This window comes from Onthophagus taurus, chromosome 1, assembly GCF_036711975.1.
Source record: "Onthophagus taurus isolate NC chromosome 1, IU_Otau_3.0, whole genome shotgun sequence".
In the NCBI taxonomy this organism is placed as follows: Eukaryota; Metazoa; Arthropoda; class Insecta; order Coleoptera; family Scarabaeidae; genus Onthophagus; species Onthophagus taurus.
In genome coordinates, this window is record NC_091966.1 from 2,031,786 (window position 1) to 2,056,839 (window position 25,054).

Consider the following 25,054-nt stretch of genomic DNA (forward strand, 5'->3'; position numbering starts at 1 on the left):
TAAAAAATCCCTTTTTTATGCATTAGGTTGATTTTCATAAAAAAATAACTTTTTATATTAAATTTGATTTTATTTTATTCATCAACAATTATCGATAAGTTTAAGCTACAACAACAGGTGAAGTATAAGCTGCGACAGCTGGAGCTACACCATGATATGAAGAAACAACTGGGGCAGTATAATGAGCAGCATAAGGAGCAACATAAGGAGCTGTATATCCATAAGCACTATAAGCAGAGACGACTGGAGCTGAATAAGCTGCAGGTACAACTGGAGCTGAATAAGCCAAAGGAGTTCCAACAACCGGTGCGGTGTAGGCGGCAGCTACAAGTCCTGGTTTTGGTTTGGGTTCTGGGGCAGCAACAGCTAAAGCCAAGAAGGCAGCGAATACAATCTATAAAGAAAAAGCAAAAATGTTAATATTGTATTTAAGATTCAAATCAAAATTGTCGAAGTAACTTACAACTTTGAACATTTTGATTTGTTTGTTGTTTGCTAGTTCAGTAAACTATGCAGCTCTTGGATTTAAATTCAATATTTATACTAAAGTTGATGAGGAAAAAGTTTTTTATGCAACAAAAAGTGGGAGTGAAAAAAAAGAAAGGTTGTCACTGGGAACCAAATTGGTTCAAGTTCAACCAGCGAAAACGTAAACGAAACAATGACGTGCTCCGAATAGAAAAGTAGTTATACTAATTTAAATTTATTAATCCTTATTAAAACTTGTTTATATATTTTTACTTGTTTATTATTACAGTAAAACCTCGATATAACGGATTAATACCTAATGATATATATAATATTTAAGCTATAAGTGTGTACTTTATTTTATTTTTATAAACAGTTGTTCTAAAGTTGTCGGTTCATTAGGGAAAAATTCTCAAGTTTAGGTTAAAAATAACAAATTTTTAAAAAATGTCTTGATATTAAATTCTGATATCTAACAAACAAATATCGCTAGAATCATATATGATATATCATTTTAAAGCTTAAAGTGTGTACTTTATTTTATTTTTATAAATTATTGTTATAAAATTATTGGTTTATTAGGCAAAAGTATCTTAAATTGATTAAATAAAAGTTAAAAACAATAATTTTTAAAAAACATCATATATAGATATTAAGTTTCGATATCTCACGAACAAATATCGCTAGAATTATATATGATACATCATTTTAAAGCTTAAAGTGTGTACTTTATTTTATTTTTATAAATTATTGTTCTAAAATTATTGGTTTATTAGGCAAAAATATTTTAAGTTGATTAAGTATAAGTTAAAAAGAATAATTTTCAAAAAACGTCATGATATAACATTTCCCATATCTCATGAACACATATGCCTAGAATCATATATGATACATCATTTTCAAGCTAAAAGTGCGTACTTTATTTTATTTTTATAAATTGTTGTTCTAAATTTGTCGGTTCATTGGAGAAAAGTTGTCAAGTTTAAGTTAAAAACAACAAATTCTTCAAAAAACGTCTTGATATTAAATTTCGATATCTCACGAACAAATATCGCTAGAATCATATATGATATATCATTTTCAAGCTTAAAGTGTGTACTTTATTTTATTTTTATAATTTATTGTTGTAAAGTTATTGGTTTATTAGACAAAAATATTTTAAGTTGATTAAGTTAAAAACAATAATTTTCAAAAAACGTCATGATATAACATTTCCCATATCTCATGAACACAAATGTCTAGAATGATATATGATACATCACTTTTAAGCTAAAAGTGGGTACTTTATTTCGTTTTTATAAATTATTGTTCTAAATTTGTGGATTCATTAGACAAAAGTTCTCAAGTTTAGGTTAAAAACAACAAATTTTCAAAAAACGTTTTGATATTAAATTTCGATATCTCACGAACAAATATCGCTAGAATCATACATGATATATCATTTTCAAGCTTAAAGTGTGTACTTTATTTCATTTTTACAAATTATTGTTCTAAAATTATTGGTTTATTAAACAAACATATTTTAAGTTGATTAAGTATAAGTTAAAAACAATAATTTTCAAAAAACGTCATGATATAACATTTCCCATATCTCATGAACACATATGTCTAGAATCATATATGATACATCATTTTCAAGCTAAAAGTGCCTACTTTATTTTATTTTTATAAATTGTTGTTCTAAATGTGTCGGTTCATTGGAGAAAAGTTCTCAAGTTTAGGTTAAAAACAACAAATTTTCAAAAAAGTCTTGATATTAAATTTCGATATCTCACGAACAGATATCGCTAGAATCATATATGATATATCATTTTTAAGCTAAAAGTGTGTACTTTATTTTATTTTTATAAATTATTGTTCTAAAATTATTGGTTTATTAAACAAAAATATTTTAAGTTGATTAAGTATAAGTTAAAAACAAAAATTTCAAAAAACGTTATGATATAACATTTCCCATATCTCATGAACACATATGTCTAGAATCATATATGATACATCATTTTCAAGCCAAAAGTGCCTACTTTATTTTATTTTTATAAATTTTTGTTCTAAATTTGTCGGTTCATTAGACAAAAGTTCTCAAGTTTAGGTTAAAAACAACAAATTTTCAAAAAACGTCTTGATATTAAATTTCGATATCTCACGAATAAATATCGCTAGAATCATACATGATATATCATTTTCAAACTTAAAGTGTGTACTTTATTTTATTTTTATGAATTATTGTTCTAAAATTATTGGTTTATTAAACAAACATATTTTAAGTTGATTAAGTATAAGTTAAAAACAATAATTTTCAAAAAACGTCATGATATAACATTTCCCATATCGCATGAACACATATGTCTAGAATCATATATGTTACATCATTTTCAAGCTAAAAGTGCCTACTTTATTTTATTTTTATAAATTGTTGTTCTAAATTTGTCGGTTCATTGGAGAAAGGTTCTCAAGTTTAGGTTAAAAACAACTAATTTTTAAAAAACGTTTTGATATTAAATTTCGATATCTCACGAACAAATATCGCTAGAATCATACATGATATATCATTTTCAAGCTTAAGGTGTGTACTTTATTTTATTTTTATAAATTATTGTTCTAAAATTATTGGTTTATTAGACAAAAATATTTTAAGTTGATTAAGTTAAAAACAATAATTTTCAAAAAACGTCATGATATAACATTTCCCATATCTCATGAACACATATGTCTAGAATCATATATGATACATCATTTTCAAGCTAAAAGTGCCTACTTTATTTTATTTTTATAAATTGTTGTTCTAAATTCGTCGGTTCATTAGAGAAAAGTTCTCAATTTTAGATTAAAAACAACAAATTTTCAAAAAACTCTTGATATTAAATTTCGATATCTCACGAACAGATATCGCTAGAATCATATATGATATATCATTTTCAAGCTCAAAGTGTGTACTTTATTTTATTTTTCTAAATTATTGTTCTAAAATTATTGGTTTAGTAAACAAACATATTTTAAGTTGATTAAGTATAAGTTAAAAACAAAAATTTTCAAAAAACGTCATGATATAACATAGCCCATATCTCATGAACACATATGTCTAGAATCAAATATGATACATCATTTTCAAGCTAAAAGTGCCTACTTTATTTTATTTTTATAAATTGTTGTTCTAAATTTGTCGGTTCATTAGAGAAAAGTTCTCAAGTTTACGTTAAAAACAACACATTTTCAAAAAGCGTGTTGATATTAAATTTCGATATCTCACGAACAAATATCGCTAGAATCATATATGATATATCATTTTCAAGCTTAAGGTGTGTACTTTATTTTATTTTTATAAATTATTGTTCTAAAATTATTGGTTTATTAGACAAAAATATTTTAAGTTGATTAAGTTAAAAACAATAATTTTCAAAAAACGTCATGATATAACATTTCCCATATCTCATGAACACAAATGTCTAGAATGATATATGATACATCACTTTTAAGCTAAAAGTCGGTACTTTGTTTCATTTTTATAAATTATTGTTCTAAATTCGTCGGTTCAAATATGATACATCATTTTCAAGCTAAAAGTGCCTACTTTATTTTATTTTTATAAATTGTTGTTCTAAATTTGTCGGTTCATTAGAGAAAAGTTCTCAAGTTTACGTTAAAAACAACACATTTTCAAAAAGCGTGTTGATATTAAATTTCGATATCTCACGAACAAATATCGCTAGAATCATATATGATATATCATTTTCAAGCTTAAGGTGTGTACTTTATTTTATTTTTATAAATTATTGTTCTAAAATTATTGGTTTATTAGACAAAAATATTTTAAGTTGATTAAGTTAAAAACAATAATTTTCAAAAAACGTCATGATATAACATTTCCCATATCTCATGAACACAAATGTCTAGAATGATATATGATACATCACTTTTAAGCTAAAAGTCGGTACTTTGTTTCATTTTTATAAATTATTGTTTTAAATTTGTGGATTCATTAGACAAAAGTTCTCAAGTTTAGGTTAAAAACAACAAATTTTCAAAAAAGTCTTGATATTAAATTTCGATATCTCACGAACAGAAATCGCTAGAATCATATATGATATATCATTTTCAAGCTTAAAGTGTGCACTTTATTTTATTTTTATAAATTATTGTTCTAAAATCATTGGTTTATTAGGCAAAAATATTTTAAATTGATTAAGTATAAGTTAAAAACAATAATTTTCAAAAAACGTCATGATATAACATTTCCCATATCTCATGAACACATATGTCTAGAATCATATCTGATACACCATTTTCAAGCTAAAAGTGCCTACTTTATTTTATTTTTATGAATTATTGTTCTAAAATTATTGGTTTATTAGGCAAAAATATTTTAAATTGATTAAGTATAAGTTAAAAGCAATAATTTTCAAAAAACGTCATGATATAACATTTCCCATATCTCATGAACATATATGTCTAGAATCATATATGATATATCATTTTCAAGCTAAAAGTGCGTACTTCATTTTATTTTTATAAATTATTGCTCTAAATTTATTGGCTCATTAGGGAAAAAATTCTCAAGTTTAGGTTAGAAATAAAAATCTCATATCATCTTGATATTAAGTTCCAGCATCTCACTAATAAATATCGCTAGAATCATATATGATATATCATTTTCAAGCTAAAAGTGTGTACTTTATTTCTTTTTTATAAATTATTGTTCTAAATTTATTGGTTCAGTAGCAAAAATATCTCAAGTTAATTAAGTACAAACAATAATATTCAAGAAACCTCATAATATAGAATTTCCGATATATCATGAACACATATGTTTAGAAGCATATATGATATATTATTTTCAAGCTAAAAGTGTGTACTTTATTTTATTTTTATGAATTATTATTCTAAATTTATTGGTTTATTACGGAAAAGTTCTCTATTTGATTAAGTTTAGGTTAAAAACAAAAAATTTATAAAAAACATCGTGATATAAAACTTCCGATATCTTTCGAATAAATATAACTAGACTCATGATTGCTACATCATTTTCAAGCTAAAGGTATGTACTTTATTATATGTGTAATGGGTTTATCATCCTCTATATACCTCGGAAAATACTCCGAGTTTTTGTGACTTAATAAAATTTTGTTCGTTATATCTCAAGTCCTTTGTAACGAGGTTTTACTGACCTATTATTTTTTATTAATTTGTAATATAGGGTTTGAAAAAGATAAAAAGAGGTCATCTTTCGACGATCTTATTACGTGAACGAAGACTGATGTCAAGGCACGTTATCCTGTGAATTCCTAATGTAAAACCGCAGTGCGCCAGGATGGGTCGGGCCGAATCCTGGATGCACCCTGCATCCTGACGCGCCCAAAGCGCAACGAGGTCGATGAACTACCCCCGATTCGGACGAGGGTTTGTTGAACCGAAAGCTGAAAGCTCGAAAAGTTTTGGCAACGCCCCAAAAGCTACCCGAAACCGGGACAGCACTAACCCCCTGAACGGATGCCTTCTATCCTACTTTAAAGATTACCGCAAACTCTCTTTAAACTTTATGTGATTACACGATACAAAGAAAACGGGGAAAAAAGCGAAACTTTCGTCATTTTGCAACAAATTCAACGTAATCTTATGCAACGATATAACATTTCTATTCGTCCCACGACTTTATTAAATCGACGGTTTGAACTTGAAACGAATTTACATCCTAATTCGTATTCTCGACCTTTACTTCTTACCCCACTTATCACAAAAAATCATCGTTTGCTACACCTTGTCTTGGTATAAATATCGAAATCGAATCGAAACAAAGCATAGTTTACTCAAGTAGCAAACAATAAACAAACACAAAATGTTCAAAGCTGTAAGTCTAAAATAAAATTAATTAAAATTTAATTTTAAAGTTTTTTGTGCTTTCTAGATTGTATTCGCTGCCATCTTGGCTTTGGCTGTTGCTGCTCCAGAACCAAAACCAAAACCTGGACTTGTAGCTGCCGCCTACACCGCACCAGTTGTTGGAGCTCCATTGGCTTATTCCGCTCCAGTCGTATCTGCATATTCAGCTCCGATTGTATCTGCTTATAGCACTTATGGATATACATCTCCTTACGTTTCTACTTATCATGGTGTAGCTCCAGCTGTTGCTGCTGCTTATACTGCACCTCTTGTTGTAGCTTAAATTTATTTTCTTATTTTGGATGGTTAATAAATATATGATGACACAATATAACATTAATAATTTTATTTTTCGTAAGCAAAGATTTTAACAACCCAAATTTTACTTTATTTTATTTATTGAATTCATTTTCATGTCTTGGATGTGGTCTGAATGATACTTGACATTTAAATATGGTTGTTATGATTTATTAAACCCAACTCTGCATTTGTGATTGTTACAGATTTAAAAGATAGAAATTTAAAAAATTGTATCTTAAGAACGAATTGAAACATAATGATGAAATTACAAACCTATTAAAGGAAATTTGATGTGCCATACATCATTCCTTACTTTCCATAAACATGGTTGCAATTATTTTTTTAAAAACTGCATGTTTGATTATTATTTTTATAAACACAAAAATTAAAAAGTTATATCTCAAGAACTAAATAAGATATCATCATGAAACAACGAGCACTTTGAAAAGAAATTAATAAAGATTTATTGTGCCATAAATAATTTCTTATTATCCATAAACGCCGATGTTATGATTTTTTAAACCCAACTCTGTATATTTGAATGACAGATTTTAAGAGCAAAATTTAAAAAGTTATATCTCAAGAATGAATTGAGATATAATGATGAAATAACGATCATTTTAAAGCAAATTTTATAAAGATTTAGTGTGCCGTAAATAATTTCTTTATATCCATAAACATCGATGTTATGACTTTTTAAACACAACTCTTCATTTTATTAAACAAAGTTTAAAAGATCGTATCTCAAAAACGAATAGAGATATAGTGATGAAATAGAAAACAATTTCAAGAAAATTTAATAGAGATTTAGTGTGCCATAAATAATTTCTTAATATCTATAACCACCGATGTTATGATTTTTTAAACCAAACTCTGTACATTTGAATGACATAGAGTTTAAGAACAAAGTTTAAAAAATCATATCTCAAGAATGAATTGAGATATAATGATGAAATAACGAACATTTTAAAGCAAATTTAATAAAGATTTAGTGTGCCATAAATAATTTCTTAATATCCATAAACATCGATGGTAAGACTTTTTAAACACAACTCTTAATTTGATTAATATAAATTTTAAGAACAAAGTTTAAAAGATCGTATTTCAAAAACTAATTGAGATATAATGATGAAATATATAACATTTTAAAGCAAATTTAATACAGATTTAATGTGCCATAAATAATTTCTTGCTTTCCATAATCACATTTGTTATGAATTTTTAAATCTAATAATGCATTTTTAAACATATTAAGCTATAATGATGAAATAGAAAACATTTTGAAAAAAAAATAGTAGAGATTTATTGTGCCATAAATAATTTCTTATTATCCATAAACACCGATGTTATGATTTTTTCAACCCAACCCTGTACATTTGAATGACAGAGTTTACGAACAACATTTAAAAAATCATATCTCAAGAATGAATTGCGATATAATGATGAAATAACGAACATTTTAAAGCAAATTTAATAAAGATTTAGTGTGCCATAAATAATTTCTTAATATCCATAAACATCGATGTTATGATTTTTTAAACACCACTCTTAATTTGATTCCTATAAATTTTAAGAACAAAGTTTAAAAGATCGTATCTCAAAAACTAATTGAGATATAATGATTAAATATATAACATTTTAAAGCAAATTTAATATAGATTTAATGTGCCATAAATAATTTCTTAATATCTATAACCACCGATGTTATGATTTTTTAAACCCAACTCTGTACATTTGAATGACAGAGTTTAAAAACAAAATTTAAAAAATCATATCTCAAGAATAAATCGAGATATAATGATAAAATAACGAACATTTTAAAGCAAATTTAATAAAGATTTAGTATGCCATAAATAATTTCTTAATATCCATAAACATCGATGGTATGACTTTTTAAACACAACTCTTAATTTTATTAATATAAATTTTAAGAATAACGTTTAAAAGATCGTATCTCAGAAACGAATTGAGATATAATGATGAAATATATAACATTTTAAAGCAAATTTAATATAGATTTAATGTGCCATAAATAATTTCTTGCTTTCCATAATCACATTTGTTATGAATTTTTAAATCTAATAATGCATTTTTAAACATATTAAGCTATAATGATGAAATAGAAAACATTTTGAAAAAAAAATAGTAGAGATTTATTGTGCCATAAATAATTTCTTATTATCCATAAACACCGATGTTATGATTTTTTCAACCCAACCCTGTACATTTGAATGACAGAGTTCACGAACAACATTTAAAAAATCATATCTCAAGAATGAATTGAGATATAATGATGAAATAACGAACATTTTGAAGCAAATTTAATAAAGATTTAGTGTGCCATAAATAATTTCTTAATATCCATAAACATCGATGTTATGATTTTTTAAACACCACTCTTAATTTGATTAATATAAATTTTAAGAACAAAGTTTAAAAGATCGTATCTCAAAAACTAATTGAGATATAATGATTAAATATATAACATTTTAAAGCAAATTTAATATAGATTTAATGTGCCATAAATAATTTCTTAATATCTATAACCATCGATGTTATGATTTTTTAAACCCAACTCTGTACATTTGAATGACATAGAGTTTAAAAACAAAATTTAAAAAATCATATCTCAAGAATAAATCGAGATATAATGATAAAATAACGAACATTTTAAAGCAAATTTAATAAAGATTTAGTGTGCCATAAATAATTTCTTAATATCCATAAACATCGATGGTATGACTTTTTAAACACAACTCTTAATTTTATTAATATAAATTTTAAGAATAACGTTTAAAAGATCGTATCTCAGAAACGAATAGAGATATAATGATGAAATAACGATCATTTTAAAGCAAATTTAATAAAGATTTAGTGTGCCATAAATAATTTCTTAACTTCCATAATTATTGTTGCTATGAACTTTTTTACACAACTCCGCACTTGTAATTGTTACAAATGTGAGGAATAGAAATTAAAGAAATCGAATCTCAAGAACGAATTGAGATATCATGATGAAATAAGAAACATTTCAAAGCATATTTAATAAAGATGTAGTGTACCATAAATTATTTCTTATTTCTCATAAACAAGGTTGTTATGATTTTTTAAACCCAACCCTGCCTTTTGAAGCCATATCGTAATGGTCAAGTTCAAAGAACATATAACAGTTTGTTAAAGAAAAGAATTTTTTTGGATCATCATCATTTATTCATTAATCATTTCAGGAAATAGTTTAGCCTACAACAACAGGTGCAGTATAAGCAGCAGCAACACCAGGAGCTACTCCATGATAAGTAGAAACAACTGGGGCAGCATAAGGAGCAGTGTATCCATAAGTACTATAAGCAGAGACGACTGGAGCTGCATAAGCAGCAGATACAACCGGAGCAGAATAAGCCAAAGGAGCTCCAACAACTGGTGCGGTGTAAGCGGCAGCTACAAGTCCAGGTTTTGGTTTGGGTTCAGGGACAGCAACGGCTAAAGCCAAAAAGGCGGCGAATACAATCTGTAAAAAATATTAAATTTAAAATTAAATAAAATTAAGAAATGTTTACGAAAATCTTACAACTTTAAACATTTTGATTTGTTTGTTGTTAGCTAGTTGAATAAACTATGCAAGCATTAGTTTTGATGTCAGTATTTATACTTACCAAATTACAGGAGAAGTTTTTTATGTAACAAAAAGTGGGAGTCGAAAAAAAAGAAACGAAAAGGTCGATTGTTACCATATCTAAAATAGTCCAAGTTCAACCGGCGAAAATGTAAACCAAACGGCGACGTGTTTCGAATAAAAAAAAAGAGATAATGTTAATCAATCCAAAAGTATTAAGTACACAATTTCGATTTACGATATGTTTGACCAACAAACTAGAAACTATCAGAAAACACGATCGCCCTCGTGACCTCTACAAGTTACGACAGGACACTTTACGACGTGTCTACATCTGAAATTGTTAATTCAAATCCTTCATAAAACCAGATAGATTAAGTTAACGAAATTGCTAACTTAACGAAGCTTGTGGGATTTCTCAAGAGGAAATAAACGAAAGTGTGAAAGCAAAAACGAAAAGTTAATAATGCGATGAGCGCACGTGCGATCTTACCCCTTCAATTTTAATTTCTTTCCGCGTTGAGCTGTGGCGATTAGAAAATGCGGTTTTCGATTTCCCGACAATTACAGGCCCCGATGAACATAACTGGAAGGGTGCAAAAGTCAAAGGACTTCCGTAACAAGCTTTAGGTACCCGATGACATCGCAGTTCGAAACCCTTTTGAATTGCTTCCTGGGGTTGTTTACCGCGGTTTGCTTTCTCAATGCGCTGATATAATCGTTAACGAACAACTTGTACATTACCATATCAAAGATGTAACAAACCAAATGGAATCTTGCGATTAAGTTGTTTATATTGGTAAAATCCAGCTAAATTTGTTGACGTTGTATATTTGTTTGTAAATATATTTAGGGAATTTCATATATAGCTCGCAATATATGAATGTAGTAACCATAATTATGAAACTTCGACTGTCCCACATAAAATGCATCATAGCTTAATAGTACAGGCATTGAGTAGTTTTGAAGACACATGGCTAAACCTGAATGTTTTTAGTTCTAGTGTAAGTTGTATTTTTACAGTAGCACGATTTTAAGAACAAAATTTAAAAAATCATATCTCAAGAATCAATTGAGATATAATGATGAAATAACGAACATTTTGAAGCAAATTTAATAAAGATTTAGTGTGCCATAAATAATTTCTTAATATCCATAAACATCGATGTTATGACTTTTTAAACACAACTCTTCATTTTATTAATATAAATTTTAAGCACAAAGTTTAAAAGATCGTATCTCAAAAACGAATAGAGATATAGTGATGAAATAACGATCATTTTAAAGCAAATTTAATAAAGATTTAGTGTGCCATAAATAATTTCTTAATATCCATAAACAGCGATTTTATAACTTTTTAAACACAACTCTTCATTTGATTAATATAAATTTTAAGAACAAAGTTTAAAAGATCGTATCTCACAAACGAATAGAGATATAATAATAAAATATATAACATTTTAAAGCAAATTTAATATAGATTTAATGTGCCATAAATAATTGCTTACTTTCCATAATCACATTTGTTATGAATTTTTAAATCTAATCCTGCATTTTTAAACGTATTAACCTGTAATGATGAAATAGAAAATATTTTGAAAAAATACTAATAGAAATTTATTGTGCCATAAATAATTTCTTATTATCCATAAACACCAATGTTATAATTTGTTAAACCCAACTCTGTACATTTCATTGACATAGAGTTTAAGAACAAAATTTAAAAAATCATATCTCCAGAATGAATTGAGCTAAAATGATGAAATAACGAACATTTTAAAGCTAATTTAATAAAGATTTAGTGTGCCATAAATAATTTCTTAATATCCATAAACATCGATGTTATGACTTTTTAAACACAACTCTTCATTTGATTAATATAAATTTTAAGAACAAAGTTTAAAAGATCGTATCTCACAAACGAATCGAGATATAATGATAAAATATATAAGATTTTAAAGCAAATTTAATATAGATTTAATGTGCCATAAATAATTTCTTACTTTCCATAATCACATTTGTTATGAATTTTTAAATCTAATCCTGCATTTTTAAACGTATTAAGCTATAATGATGAAATAGAAAACATTTTGAAAAAAAATTAATAAAGATTTATTGTGCCATAAATAATTTCTTATTGTCCATAAACACCGATGTTATAATTTTTTATACCCAACTCTGTTTATTTGAATGACATAGAGTTTAAGAACAAAATTTAAAAAATCATATCTCGAGAATGAATTGAGCTAAAATGATGAAATAACGAACATTTTAAAGCTAATTTAATAAAGATTTAGTGTGCCATAAATAATTTCTTAATATTCATGAACATCAATGTTATGACTTTTTAAACACAAATCTTCATTTGATAAATATAAATTTTAAGAATAACGTTTAAAAGATCGTATCTCAGAAACGAATAGAGATATAATGATGAAATAACGAACATTTTAAAGCTAATTTAATAAAGATTTAGTGTGCCATAAATAATTTCTTAATATTCATAAACATCGATGTTATGACTTTTTAAATACAACTCTTCATTTGATTAATACAAACTTTAAGAATAAAGTTTAAAAGATCGTATCTCACAAACAAATAGAGATATAATGATAAAATATATAAGATTTTAAAGCAAATTTAATATAGATTTAATGTGCCATAAATAATTTCTTACTTTCCATAATCACATTTGTTATGAATTTTTAAATCTAATCCTGCATTTTTAAACGTATTAAGCTATAATGATGAAATAGAAAACATTTTGAAAAAAAAATAATAGAGATTTATTGTGCCATAAATAATTTCTTATTGTCCATAAACACCGATGTTATAATTTTTTAAATCCAACTCTGTACATTTGAATGACATAGAGTTTAAGAATAAAATTTAAAAAATCATATCTCAAGAATGAATTGAGCTAAAATGATGAAATAACGAACATTTTAAAGCTAATTTAATAAAGATTTAGTGTGCCATAAATAATTTCTTAATATTCATAAACATCGATGTTATGACTTTTTAAATACAACTCTTCATTTGATTAATATAAACTTTAAGAATAAAGTTTAAAAGATCGTATCTCACAAACAAATAGAGATATAATGATAAAATATATAATATTTTAAAGCATATTTAATATAGATTGAATGTGCCATAAATAATTTCTTACTTTCCATAATCATATTTGTTAGGAATTTTTAAATCTAATTCTGCAATTTTAAACGTATTAAGCTATAATGATGAAATAGAAAACATTTTGAAAAAAAATTAATGGAGATTTATTGTGCCATAAATAATTTCTTATTGTCCATAAACACCGATGTTATAATTTTTTAAACCCAACTCTGTACATTTGAATGACATAGAGTTTAAAAACAAAATTTTAAAAATCATATCTCAAGAATGAATTGAGCTAAAATGATGAAATAACGAACATTTTAAAGCTAACTTAATAAAGATTTAGTGTGCCATAAATAATTTCTTAATATCCATAAACATCGATGTTATGACTTTTTAAACACAAGTCTTTATTTGATTAATATAAATTTTAACAACAAAGTTTAAAAGATCGTATCTCACAAACGAATCGAGATATAATGATAAAATATATAAGATTTTAAAGCAAATTTAATATAGATTTAATGTGCCATAAATAATTTCTTACTTTCCATAATCACATTTGTTATGAATTTTTAAATCTAATCCTGCATTTTTAAACGTATTAAGCTATAATGATGAAATAGAAAACATTTTGAAAAAAAATTAATAAAGATTTATTGTGCCATAAATAATTTCTTATTGTCCATAAACACCGATGTTATAATTTTTTAAACCCAACTCTGTTCATTTGAATGACATAGAGTTTAAGAACAAAATTTAAAAAATCATATCTCGAAAATGAATTGAGCTAAAATGATGAAATAACGTACATTTTAAAGCTAATCTAATAAAGATTTAGTGTGCCATAAATAATTTCTTAATATTCATGAACATCGATGTTATGACTTTTTAAATACAACCTCTTCATTTGATTAATATAAACTTTAAGAATAAAGTTTAAAAGATCGTATCTCACAAACAAATAGAGATATAGTGATAAAATATATAATATTTTAAAGCATATTTAATATAGATTGAATGTGCCATAAATAATTTCTTACTTTCCATAATCACATTTGTTATGAATTTTTAAATCTAATCCTGCATTTTTAAACGTATTAAGCTATAATGATGAAATAGAAAACATTTTGAAAAAAAAATAATAGAGATTTATTGTGCCATAAATAATTTCTTATTGTCCATAAACACCGATGTTATAATTTTTTAAACCCAACTCTGTTCATTTGAATGACATAGAGTTTAAGAACAAAATTTAAAAAATCATATCTCGAGAATGAATTGAGCTAAAATGATGAAATAACGAACATTTTAAAGCTAATTTAATAAAGATTTAGTGTGCCATAAATAATTTCTTAATATCCATAAACATCGATGTTATGACTTTTTAAACACAACCTCTTCATTTGATTAATATAAACTTTAAGAATAAAGTTAAAAAGATCGTATCTCACAAACAAATAGAGATATAATGATAAAATATATAATATTTTAAAGCATATTTAATATAGATTGAATGTGCCATAAATAATTTCTTACTTTCCATAATCATATTTGTTAGGAATTTTTAAATCTAATCCTGCATTTTTAAACGTATTAAGCTATAATGATGAAATAGAAAACATTTTGAAAAAAAATTAATAAAGATTTATTGTGCCATAAATAATTTCTTATTGTCCATAAACACCGATGTTATAATTTTTTAAACCCAACTCTGTTCATTTGAATGACATAGAGTTTAAGAACAAAATTTAAAAAATCATATCTCGAGAATGAATTGAGCTAAAATGATGAAATAACGAACATTTTAAAGCTAATTTAATAAAGATTTAGTGTGCCATAAATAATTTCTTAATATCCATAAACATCGATTTTATAACTTTTTAATCACAACTCTTCATTTTATTAATATAAATTTTAAGCACAAAGTTTAAAAGATCGTATCTCACAAAACAATCGAGATATAATGATGAAATATATAACATTTTAAAGCAAATTTCATATAGATTTAATGTGCCATAAATAATTTCTTACTTTCCATAATCACATTTGTTATGAATTTTTAAATCTAATCCTGCATTTTTAAACGTATCAAGCTATTTAGCGATTAAGTTGTTTATGTTGATACAACCTGGTTTAGTTTGTTGATGTTATATTTTTATGTGTGTTTTATTACACCGTTTTTTTTCATCTTTATTTTATTTTAAGTATTAAAGGTTTTTTTTTGGTACAAAGAAAAACTTTCAACGTTACCTTTAATAATAAAATATAAAAGGAAATTTATGTAGGTACTGGATTTTTTTAGTTCGTGTGTTGTGCGTATTTGGGTTACTAACTAATGGAATTAATTTTCTTTTATAATAAAAAATAAATTTAGATCCGTTTTAATCTTATTAAATCTTGTTAAATTATACAAAATTATAAATCCAGTCAAACGAGATCGCAGAAAAAGTTTATTTTTTCTTTCTCTTGGGCGTTGGCTACTTTGTTTCTGGTTTAATATTGTTAAACTGGTTCGCCGGGGCTCGATTGCTCTTCACCTTGACTGTCGTCTCAATTGCCAAGGTCCACAAAGTCTTTTTATATTTTTTTCGGTTATCGCCCACCAATACAGCTTCCTGTTCGGACCGCACAAGAAGACAACAAAGGACTTTCAACACAAAGGTGTGAATGTCTTCAATAGCTAATTACTATTAAATTGAGCGAACAACCTCAAATAGTATTGCATCACCGATTTTACCTCTTGAATGAAATAGAAACCTTTGAACTCAAAGGGGTCGTCGCGTCAACGTTGAAACGCATCCAATACGATTCTTAATGTGATATTGCGAAAAGTAATTATAATATAGGATGCCAATAACGTCTCATCGGATGTATTTCCTTTTCGAGTGTAAAAATAAAAGTTTTGTGAAAGAACTTGGAGGATTTTGACCCCGGTTGTAGGAAAAATTTCCCAACACGCGAATGCAATCAGTTTTTTCCTCGCTAACGTCTTCTGCATTAAGGGCCCCTCAACTTTCGATGAATTTCCCTGCTATTTAATTATACATTCATCCCGTTGGACGACAACAAATTGTTTTAGCATTATTTTCGTTTTTCTCATTTCCTTGTAGACAGTGATGTATTTTCTCTCTTTATATACGGGTTGAGTTGACAAGGTATTGTTGAAAAAGTTATATCAATTGAAACTTCAGCTGGACACGTGCGTACAATAGCTTTAGAGATTAGTTCGGTTAAGTTTTGTTTCCTGAACAAACTAAATTCAAAGTTTAATTGGATTCAACATGAAACTAGATATAAATATTTACTTCCTCTTATTCGTTGTAATCCTCGTGCTCGAACACTTTCATTCAAAAATATCGAAGTTGTAATCAATATTAGGCAAGACGATCAAAATAAACTATTACCAAATTCGATTCTCTGGGCAAAAAGATTTAAAACATTAACACGTAATCTTGACCTTTAATTTTAGTTGCCCCTCCTTTTTTAAAAAAATTAACTACCAGTATAAATAGGCGAATCAAAACTTGTTAAATCATAGTTTACAGAACTAGACTACAACAAAACCATCAAAATGTTCAAAGCTGTAAGTCACAAGATTAATTTCTTTTTAAATTATTTATTTATTTTGTTTTTTAGATTGTATTTGCTGCCATTTTGGCCTTAGCCGTTGCTGCTCCAGAACCAAAACCAAAACCGGGAGTAATTGCAACATCTTACACTGCTGGAGTTGTTGGAACACCATATTACACAGCCCCCGTTGTTTCTGCTTATTCATCCCCCGTTGCATCTGCATACTCATCTCCAGTTGTATCTGCATACCCATCTCCAGTTGTATCTGCTTACAGAGCTCCAGTTGTATCTACATATGGCGCAGTTCCAACTTATGGACATTCCGTGGTTGTAGCTTAATTAATTTTGTGACGATTTGGCAATTACACTTTATTACGAATAAAATAAACAATTTAATTGTGAAAAAAATATTTTTTTTAATGTTTTTATCGGGTAAATTAGATCAATCCCATCAAATTATAATATTTATAAGTAAATGGTATCGTTATGCTAAAAGATAGTAGTCCTCCACTTATTCGACGAGATACCTCAATTACGTTGAGTTAAGAAACGAATTATATCTTAAATTAAAGCTTGAAATGTCCTCTTTAAAATAAAGTGTTATAAACTACATGTTAATAATACAGTCTCGGAGGAATACAAATTTGAAATTTGTTGTAAAGTGAGTAATTGTCGTTTTTTAATATGTAACTTCGAAGATTAATTTCTCATTTATTTCTAAGAGTTAAGAAATAATTTATATATTAAATGAAAGCTTGAAATGTCCTCTTTAAGATTATGTAATATAACCTATATGTTAATGATCTAGTTTCGGAAGAATACAAATTTGAAATTTGTTGTAAAGGGAGTAATTATCGTTTTTTAACGGCTAACTTCAAAGATTCCTTTTTTATTTGTTTCTAAGAGTTAAGAATTAATTTATATCTTAAATGAAAGATTGAAATGTCCTCTTTAAGATTATGTAATATAACCTATATGTTAATGATCTAGTTTCGGAGGAATACAAATTTGAAATTTATTGAAAAGTGAGTAATTGGCGTTTTTAATATCTATCTTTAAAGAATCTGTTCTCATTTATTACTAAGTATTAAGAAATGATTGGTATCTTAAATGAAAGCTTGAAATGTCCTCTTTAATATAAAATAACACATCCTGTATGTTAATAATATAGTTTCGCAGGAATACTAATTTAAACTTGTTTCAAGTTAAATTAACTTTTTTTATACATCTAACTTTGAAAAATCACATCTCATTAATTCCTGAGAGTTAACAAACCATTTTTATCTTAAATTAAAGCTTAAAATGTCCTCTTTAAGATAAAGTATCACAACCTATATGTTAATAAAATGGTTTCGGAGAAATGAAAATTTTAAATTTGCTCTAAACCAAATCGAGATCTTTTTTGCATATCTAACTTTGAAAATTCATTTCTCATTTATATCTAGGAGTTAAGAAATAACTTATATCTTAAATAAAAACTTGAAATGTCCTCTTTAAGATAAAGTAATACAATCTGTATGTTAATAATACAACTTCGGAGGCATACAAGTTTAAAACTTGTTCCAATTAAATGGACGCTTTTATTTATACGTCTCATTTATTTCTGAGAGTTAAGAAACAATTTAAATTTTAAATGAAAGCTTAAAATCTCCTCTTTAAGATAAAGTAATATAACCCACTTGTTACTAAATGATTTCTGAGAAATAACAAATTTTAAATTTGTTGCAAATTAATTTGATGCATTTTTTTAGATATCTAAATTTAAAGATTCATTTCTCATTTATTTCTAAGAATTAAGAAACGATTTTTATCTTAAATGAAAGCTTGAAATGTCCACTTTAAGATAAAGCGACTTAATGATATAATTTTTTGTTCAAATTTTTTTCTAGGGTATTATAAAAAAACACTTTAATAAATTAAATAAGTTTTATTGAAATCCACATTTTTTTTATCCAAGCAGTCCAAAGAAAAGTTAATTTAGTATTTCCAATTTCCAAATATACTTATTATTTAATAATAATAGGGATAATCATAAGCATAGGGATAAGCAGCATAGGCATACGGAGAATAAGCCGAAACGAGTGGTGATGAATAAGAGGGATAAGAAGCAACATAAGGAGCACTGTAGGCTGAAACAACTGGGCTGACGACGGCCGGTGCAAAAAGTCCTGGTTTAGGCTTAGGTTCTGGAGCAGCTACGGCGAAAGCCAAGATAGCAGCGAATACGATCTAAATAAAATTAAAACATTAAAAATATATTAAAAAAGTAATGATAAACTTACAGCTTTGAACATCTTTGTTGTGATTTGATGGTTTCGAATCAAACTGTGACTTTGTTCGATGATATCTTCGTTTTTATAGTAAAATTTTTGCTGAATCGGTGGGAGAACTCGTCTAATTTTTACAAACTACTTCGACCAGGGCTGATTAACTCAAAACTCGTCCCGAACGACCCTGGACGTTTTAAAATGGCCAACGACGTGTTCTCTTCAAATATGCTATCGTTAACGTGCTATTGAAATCGTCTCAAAAAAACCAATGTTGACACGATAAATGTATTAGGTAAGTGTGTTTGATGGCTTTGAATATTAATTAAATTACGTCTAATAGGAATTAAGACATTTATTTTCTAGAAAAAGAAATATGAAGAAACAAAAATGAAGTAAAAAGTTAGTAAACAAAGAGATTGAAAGCTTTGGAACGTGATTATAATTCATTGAAATTTTTTAATATTCATTTTGTGGAGTGCAAGAACAAAGAAATGTTGTTACCAAAATCGAGAATTTCATACAAAGGACGTTTACGTTTTCAGTAAATATTCGAAAGGTTACGTATTGTCTTTGAAAATGACCAACTTTCACTTAACACCTGACACGAAATTTTTGGTTACACGTAACTTATGGTACGTGAATTAATTAAACATGCTTTTGTTATGTATTTGGAATTTATAATTGAATTTGTTCTAATTTTTCTTTTAATTTTTTTGTAGCCGTATAAATAATTATGTCGTAAGATTATAATTGGAATTCCTACAAATATACGTTGGTTCTTTTACTGTGGGGCAAATTCCATTTAATTGGAACCCTACGGTTCCGCTCCCATCATTCGCAATTACCAATTTAGAGGACGTTTGTTATCTTGGCAAGGTCGGTACGTTACTCAGGACACCATCAACCTGAAGACTTTTCAACTCCGATTATGATAGGTAATCTTGATGATTGGATATTTGGGATGATTGTCGACAATTTCTACGAAATATATCAACAACTTTAGAAGTCCGCGTTGTCTTAGGTCAAGATAAAGTCATATTAAACTACTTGAAAATTAAAGAAGTATACGAAATCATTTTATTAACATTAAGTTATATCACATTAATTTAAGATATAAATCGTTTCTTAACTCTTAGCAATAAATGAGAAGCGATATTTCAAAGATAAACATTTAAATTGCATCAATTTACTTTACAATAAATTTCAAATTTGTATTCCTCCCAAACTATATTACCAACATATTACTATGTCTTGAAGAGGACATTTCAAGCTGTCGTTTAAGATATAAATCATTTTTTAACTCTTGGAAATATATGAGAAGTCAGTCTTCAAAATTTAAAATTTGTATTCCTTCGAAACTAGATTATTAACATATAGGTTATATTATATAATCTTAAAGAGGACATTTCAAGCTTTCATTTAAGAAAAAAATCGTTTCCTAATTCTTAAAAATAAATGAGAAATGAATCTTTAAATTTAGATATCAAAAAGGAGTCCATTTAATTGAAACAAGTTTTAAGTTTGTATGCCTCCGAAATTGTATTATTAACATACAAGTTGTATTACTTTATCTTAAAGAGGGCATTTCAAGCTTTTATTTAAGATATAAGTTATTTCTTAACTCCTAGGTATAAATGAGAAATGAATTTTCAAAGTTAGATATGCAGAAAAGGTCTGAATTTGATTTAGAGCAAATTTAAAATTTTCATATCTCCGAAACCATTTTATTAACATATAGGTTGCGATACTTTATCTTAAAGAGGACATTTTAAGCTTTCATTTAAGATAAAAATGGTTTGTTAACTCTCAGAAATTAATGAGATATGATTTTTTAAAGTTAGATGTTCAAAAAAAGTGTTAATTTAACTTAAAACAAGTTTAAATTTGTATTCCTCCGAAACTATATTATTAACATACAGGATGTGTTACTTTATATTAAAGAGGACATTTCAAGCTTTCATTTAAGATACAAATCGTTTCTTAACACTTAGTAATAAATGAGAACAGATTCTTTAAAGATATATATTAAAAACGCCCAGTTACTTACTTTACAACAAATTTCAAATTTGTATTCCTCCGAAACTATATTATTAACATATAGTTTATGTTATATAATCTTAAAGAGGACATTTCAAGCTTCCATTTATGATAAAAATCGTTTCTTAATTCTTAAAAGTAAATGAGATATGAATCTTTCAATTTAGATATCTAAAAAATGCATCAAATTAATTTGCAACAAATTTCAAATTTGTTATTTCTCATAAATCATTTAGTAACTAGTAGGTTATATTACCTTATCTTAAAGAGGACATTTTAAGCTTTCATTTAAAATTTAAATTGTTTCTTAACTCTCAAAAATAAATGAAATGTGATTTTTCAAAATTAGAAATTCAAAAAAGCGTCCATTTAATTGAAACAAGTTTTAAATTTGTATACCTCCGAAATTGTATTATTAACATACAGGTTGTATTACTTTATCTTAAAGAGGACATTTCAAGCTTTTATTTAAGATATAAGTTATTTCTTAACTCCTAGATATAAATGAGAAATGAATTTTCAAACTTAGATATGCAAAAAAGGTCTGAATTTGATTTAGAGCAAATTTAAAATTTTCATATCTCCGAAACCATTTTATTAACATATAGGTTGTGATACTTTATCTTAAAGAGGACATTTTAAGCTTTCATTTAAGATAAAAATGGTTTGTTAACTCTCAGAAATTAATGAGATATGATTTTTTAAAGTTAGATGTTCAAAAAAAATGTTAATTTAACTTGAAACAAGTTTCAATTTGTATTCTTCCGAAACTATATTATTAACATACAGGATGTGTTATTTTATATTAAAGAGGACATTTCAAGCTTTCATTTAAGATACAAATCGTTTCTTAACACTTAGTAATAAATGAGAACAGATTCTTTAAAGATATATATTAAAAACGCCCAGTTACTTACTTTACAACAAATTTCAAATTTGTATTCCTCCGAAACTAGATTATTAACATATAGTTTATGTTATATAATCTTAAAGAGGACATTTCAAGCTTCCATTTAAGATAAAAATCGTTTCTTAACTCTTAAAAATAAATGAGAAATGAATCTTTAAATTTAGATATCTAAAGAAATGCATCAAATTAATTTGCAACAAATTTCAAATTTGTTATTTCTCATAAATCATTTAATAACAAGTAGGTTATATTACCTTATCTTAAAGAGGACATTTTAAGCTTTCATTTCAAATTTAAATTGTTTCTTAACTCTCAAAAATAAATAAAATATGATTTTTCAAAATTAGAAATTCAAAAAAGCGTCCATTTAATTGGAACAAGTTTTAAATTTGTATGCCTCCGAAATTGTATTATTAACATACAGGTTGAATTACTTTATCTCAAAGAGGACATTTCAAGCTTTTATTTAAGATATAAGTTATTTCTTAACTCCTAGATATAAATGAGAAATAAATTTTCAAAATTAGATATGCAAAAAAAGTCTCAATTTGGTTTAGAACAAATTTAATATTTTCATATCTCCGAAACCATTTTATTAACATATAGGTTGTGATACTTTATCTTAAAGAGGACATTTTAAGCTTTCATATAAGATAAAAATGCTTTGTTAACTCTTAGAAATTAAGGAGATGTGATTTTTCAAAGTTAGATGTTCAAAAAAAGTGTTAATTTAACTTGAAACAAGTTTAAATTTGTATTCCTCCGAAACTATATTATTAACATACAGGATGTGTTACTTTATATTAAAGAGGACATTTCAAGCTTTCATTTAAGATACAAATCATTTCTTAACACTTAGTAATAAATGAGAACAGATTCTTTAAAGATAGATATTAAAAACGCCCAATTACTTACTTTACAACAAATTTCAAATTTGTATTCCTCCGAAACTACATTATTAACATAGAGGTTGTGTTATATAATCTTAAAGAGGATATTTCAAGCATTCATTTAAGATATACATCGTTTCTTAACTCCTGGAAATACATCAGAAGTGACTCTTCAAAATTAGATGTCAAAAACCGACGGACGTAATGCAAAGTTGTTGAACGGAATTCTTCTACTTCGTTAATTCTTTCTTGATAACTATTTTTTGTTGTTGACAGCATTTTTTAGGTTTTGATTCAAGCTAAACAACATTCGCGTAATATGTTTATTAAAATTATTAAATTTTTCGTGTATTTGCAACATTAGATACAAATCTAATTACAACATCGTGGTAATCTAATATCTCCTTAAAGGTCGCAATAAACAGAGCTAATCAAGTTTCTCATGGTTAAGTGCACTATAAACTACTCCTTGGTGGTTTAATAATGTTTGTACTAAAGCCTATAAACTAGTTTATAACATTTAAATATAGCTACGATTTGTTTTCGTTTAATACGTGTTTTGGAAATCGAATTTGTTGGTGGATGGTGATTTGGTGCAAAATAAAATAAGAATTCTTGTAGGCTCACGTGGAATGGCCAACGAAGGGCGTGCGCCGAGCTTTCTACCCCACGTTGCTACCCCTATAAAAGCGATCGTAAACACCGGCAGTGCTCAGTGCTTCGTCTGCTCTTACTCGACCAAGCAAATATTCGCGAATCATGTCTACGATTTCCGATAGCGCAATGTACCTAGTTACCATAACACCAGTGCAAAAACGCAGTGTTTCACCGATGACTCCTTCCCCATCGAGAGAAGTTAAAGGCATCCGGCTGTTCCGTGCGATCAGCAGAAAATTAGCTAGAAGATCCCACGATGATCTTTGCGAAGACGACAGTCGATCTTCGAGTACCGATTCGTGTTCTTCGACGTCGGTTTCGAGATGTTCTAGAAGTAGAAAGTTGGAAAATAATAGTTCGTCGTCAGCTGAGTCTGGATTTAGATCGGTTTCTCCACATCATCTTTCAAGCAGTTCCAGTGATAATGGAGAAATACAGATTAAGAATAGACATCATCATTCGACTTCCGCGGAAAGTATAAGGAAGGTCTTCCATAATTTGTCGATTGGAGTTCGATCGCAATCTTGTAATAACACAAAAGAAAAAAAGAAGTCGAAGAAAAACGTCCCAAAGAAAATCTTAAGACCACCAGTTACCTACACTTACGTTAAAGGATTGTCCGGTTTACCAACCCAGAGGATTCCAAAGAACATTCCTAGGATGTACATGAACAATCCATGCGGTTGCAGTATGCAGTATATGTCTGGTTTAAACCGATAAATTTTAAATTTTAAATAGAGAAGCTTTTAAAGTTTCCATAAATAACTAAATTGAAGAACGAAGACTGGTAGACTTAAGATCTCTTTGTATAAGGTTTTTTATACTTTTTTGTCGTACCGATACGCCGTCGTAACGTCTCTTTAAAAAAAAACATACTTATATCGTACCGACTGTATACGTGCACCAACTTTTAATATCGATTGTTTATTACGACCTAAGGTCGAAAAAAAAATCAGCACTGAACCAGTATGTTAATCAGTTATCGATATCGGATAAGTATCAAACCCTGTTCTTAGTGCCTTTTATAGCTAAATGAATTCCCCCTTACTTAAGTTAAATAAAAAATATGTGAAAATAAAAACAAATTTGTTTTATTTCTTTATTCTACATAAAAAGGGTATTTACATGACGAAAATTAAATTACATTTAATAGTTTAATTTATAATTGAAGAGGTAAAAAAACCAGGTAAATGTCATATATAAATTTTAATGATGCAATTAATGTTAAAAGGGTGACGTTGGTAACCAGATAAATCAGCTTGTCACTCAAAGTACTAAACTAACAGTTCCATGCAGGTACCATAATATGCTCTCTTGTTAATTAATTCGTGGAAAATTTATG

General features: G+C 27.0%; 4 protein-coding genes across 7 annotated transcripts; 3 read left to right on the forward strand and 1 right to left on the reverse strand.

Annotated features, from left to right (window-relative positions):
• Window positions 1–49: 49 nt before the first annotated feature.
• On the reverse strand, window positions 50–10,262 carry LOC111414753 (cuticle protein 12.5-like). Its single transcript, XM_023046193.2, has 3 exons — window positions 10,211–10,262; window positions 9,881–10,150; window positions 50–394 (listed from the first exon to the last, which is right to left on the reverse strand). Exons 1-3 carry the CDS (start codon window positions 10,220–10,222, stop codon window positions 101–103), a joined length of 576 nt encoding a protein of 191 aa, XP_022901961.2. The 5' UTR covers window positions 10,223–10,262; the 3' UTR covers window positions 50–100.
• LOC111414746 (neuropeptide-like 3) lies at window positions 6,232–6,676 on the forward strand. Its single transcript, XM_023046183.2, has 2 exons — window positions 6,232–6,310; window positions 6,368–6,676. Exons 1-2 carry the CDS (start codon window positions 6,299–6,301, stop codon window positions 6,623–6,625), a joined length of 270 nt encoding a protein of 89 aa, XP_022901951.1. The 5' UTR covers window positions 6,232–6,298; the 3' UTR covers window positions 6,626–6,676.
• Window positions 10,263–16,883: 6,621 nt separating the features above from the next.
• On the forward strand, window positions 16,884–17,356 carry LOC111414745 (neuropeptide-like 3). The gene is made up of 2 exons (XM_023046182.2): window positions 16,884–16,961; window positions 17,015–17,356. Exons 1-2 carry the CDS (start codon window positions 16,950–16,952, stop codon window positions 17,285–17,287), a joined length of 285 nt encoding a protein of 94 aa, XP_022901950.2. The 5' UTR covers window positions 16,884–16,949; the 3' UTR covers window positions 17,288–17,356.
• Window positions 17,357–19,389: 2,033 nt separating this feature from the next.
• LOC111414733 (vitellogenin-A2-like) lies at window positions 19,390–24,698 on the forward strand. Of its 4 annotated transcripts, none has more exons than XM_071194203.1 (4): window positions 19,390–19,510; window positions 19,559–19,850; window positions 19,938–20,153; window positions 23,677–24,698. In XM_071194203.1, the coding sequence occupies exon 4, from the start codon at window positions 23,815–23,817 to the stop codon at window positions 24,430–24,432; it is 618 nt and encodes a 205-aa protein (XP_071050304.1). In that variant the 5' UTR covers window positions 19,390–19,510; window positions 19,559–19,850; window positions 19,938–20,153; window positions 23,677–23,814; the 3' UTR covers window positions 24,433–24,698. The 4 variants fall into 4 exon arrangements, with proteins under 4 accessions (XP_071050304.1, XP_071050307.1, XP_071050302.1 ...); XM_071194206.1 differs by having other exon boundaries at window positions 19,567–19,850; XM_071194201.1 differs by having other exon boundaries at window positions 19,582–19,850.
• The last annotated feature ends 356 nt before the right edge of the window (window positions 24,699–25,054 follow it).

What these genes read in the sequence shown, in the direction of transcription:
- LOC111414753 (XM_023046193.2), bottom strand. An exon ending in CTGCACCTGTTGTTGTAGGC is followed by an intron (nt 395 to 9,880) that starts TAAACTATTTCC and finishes TTTTCTTTATAG; the next exon opens with ATTGTATTCGCTGCCTTCTT.
- LOC111414733 (XM_071194203.1), top strand. Translation starts at nt 23,815, where the DNA reads ATGTCTACGATTTCCGATAGCGCAATGTACCTAGTTACCATAACACCA.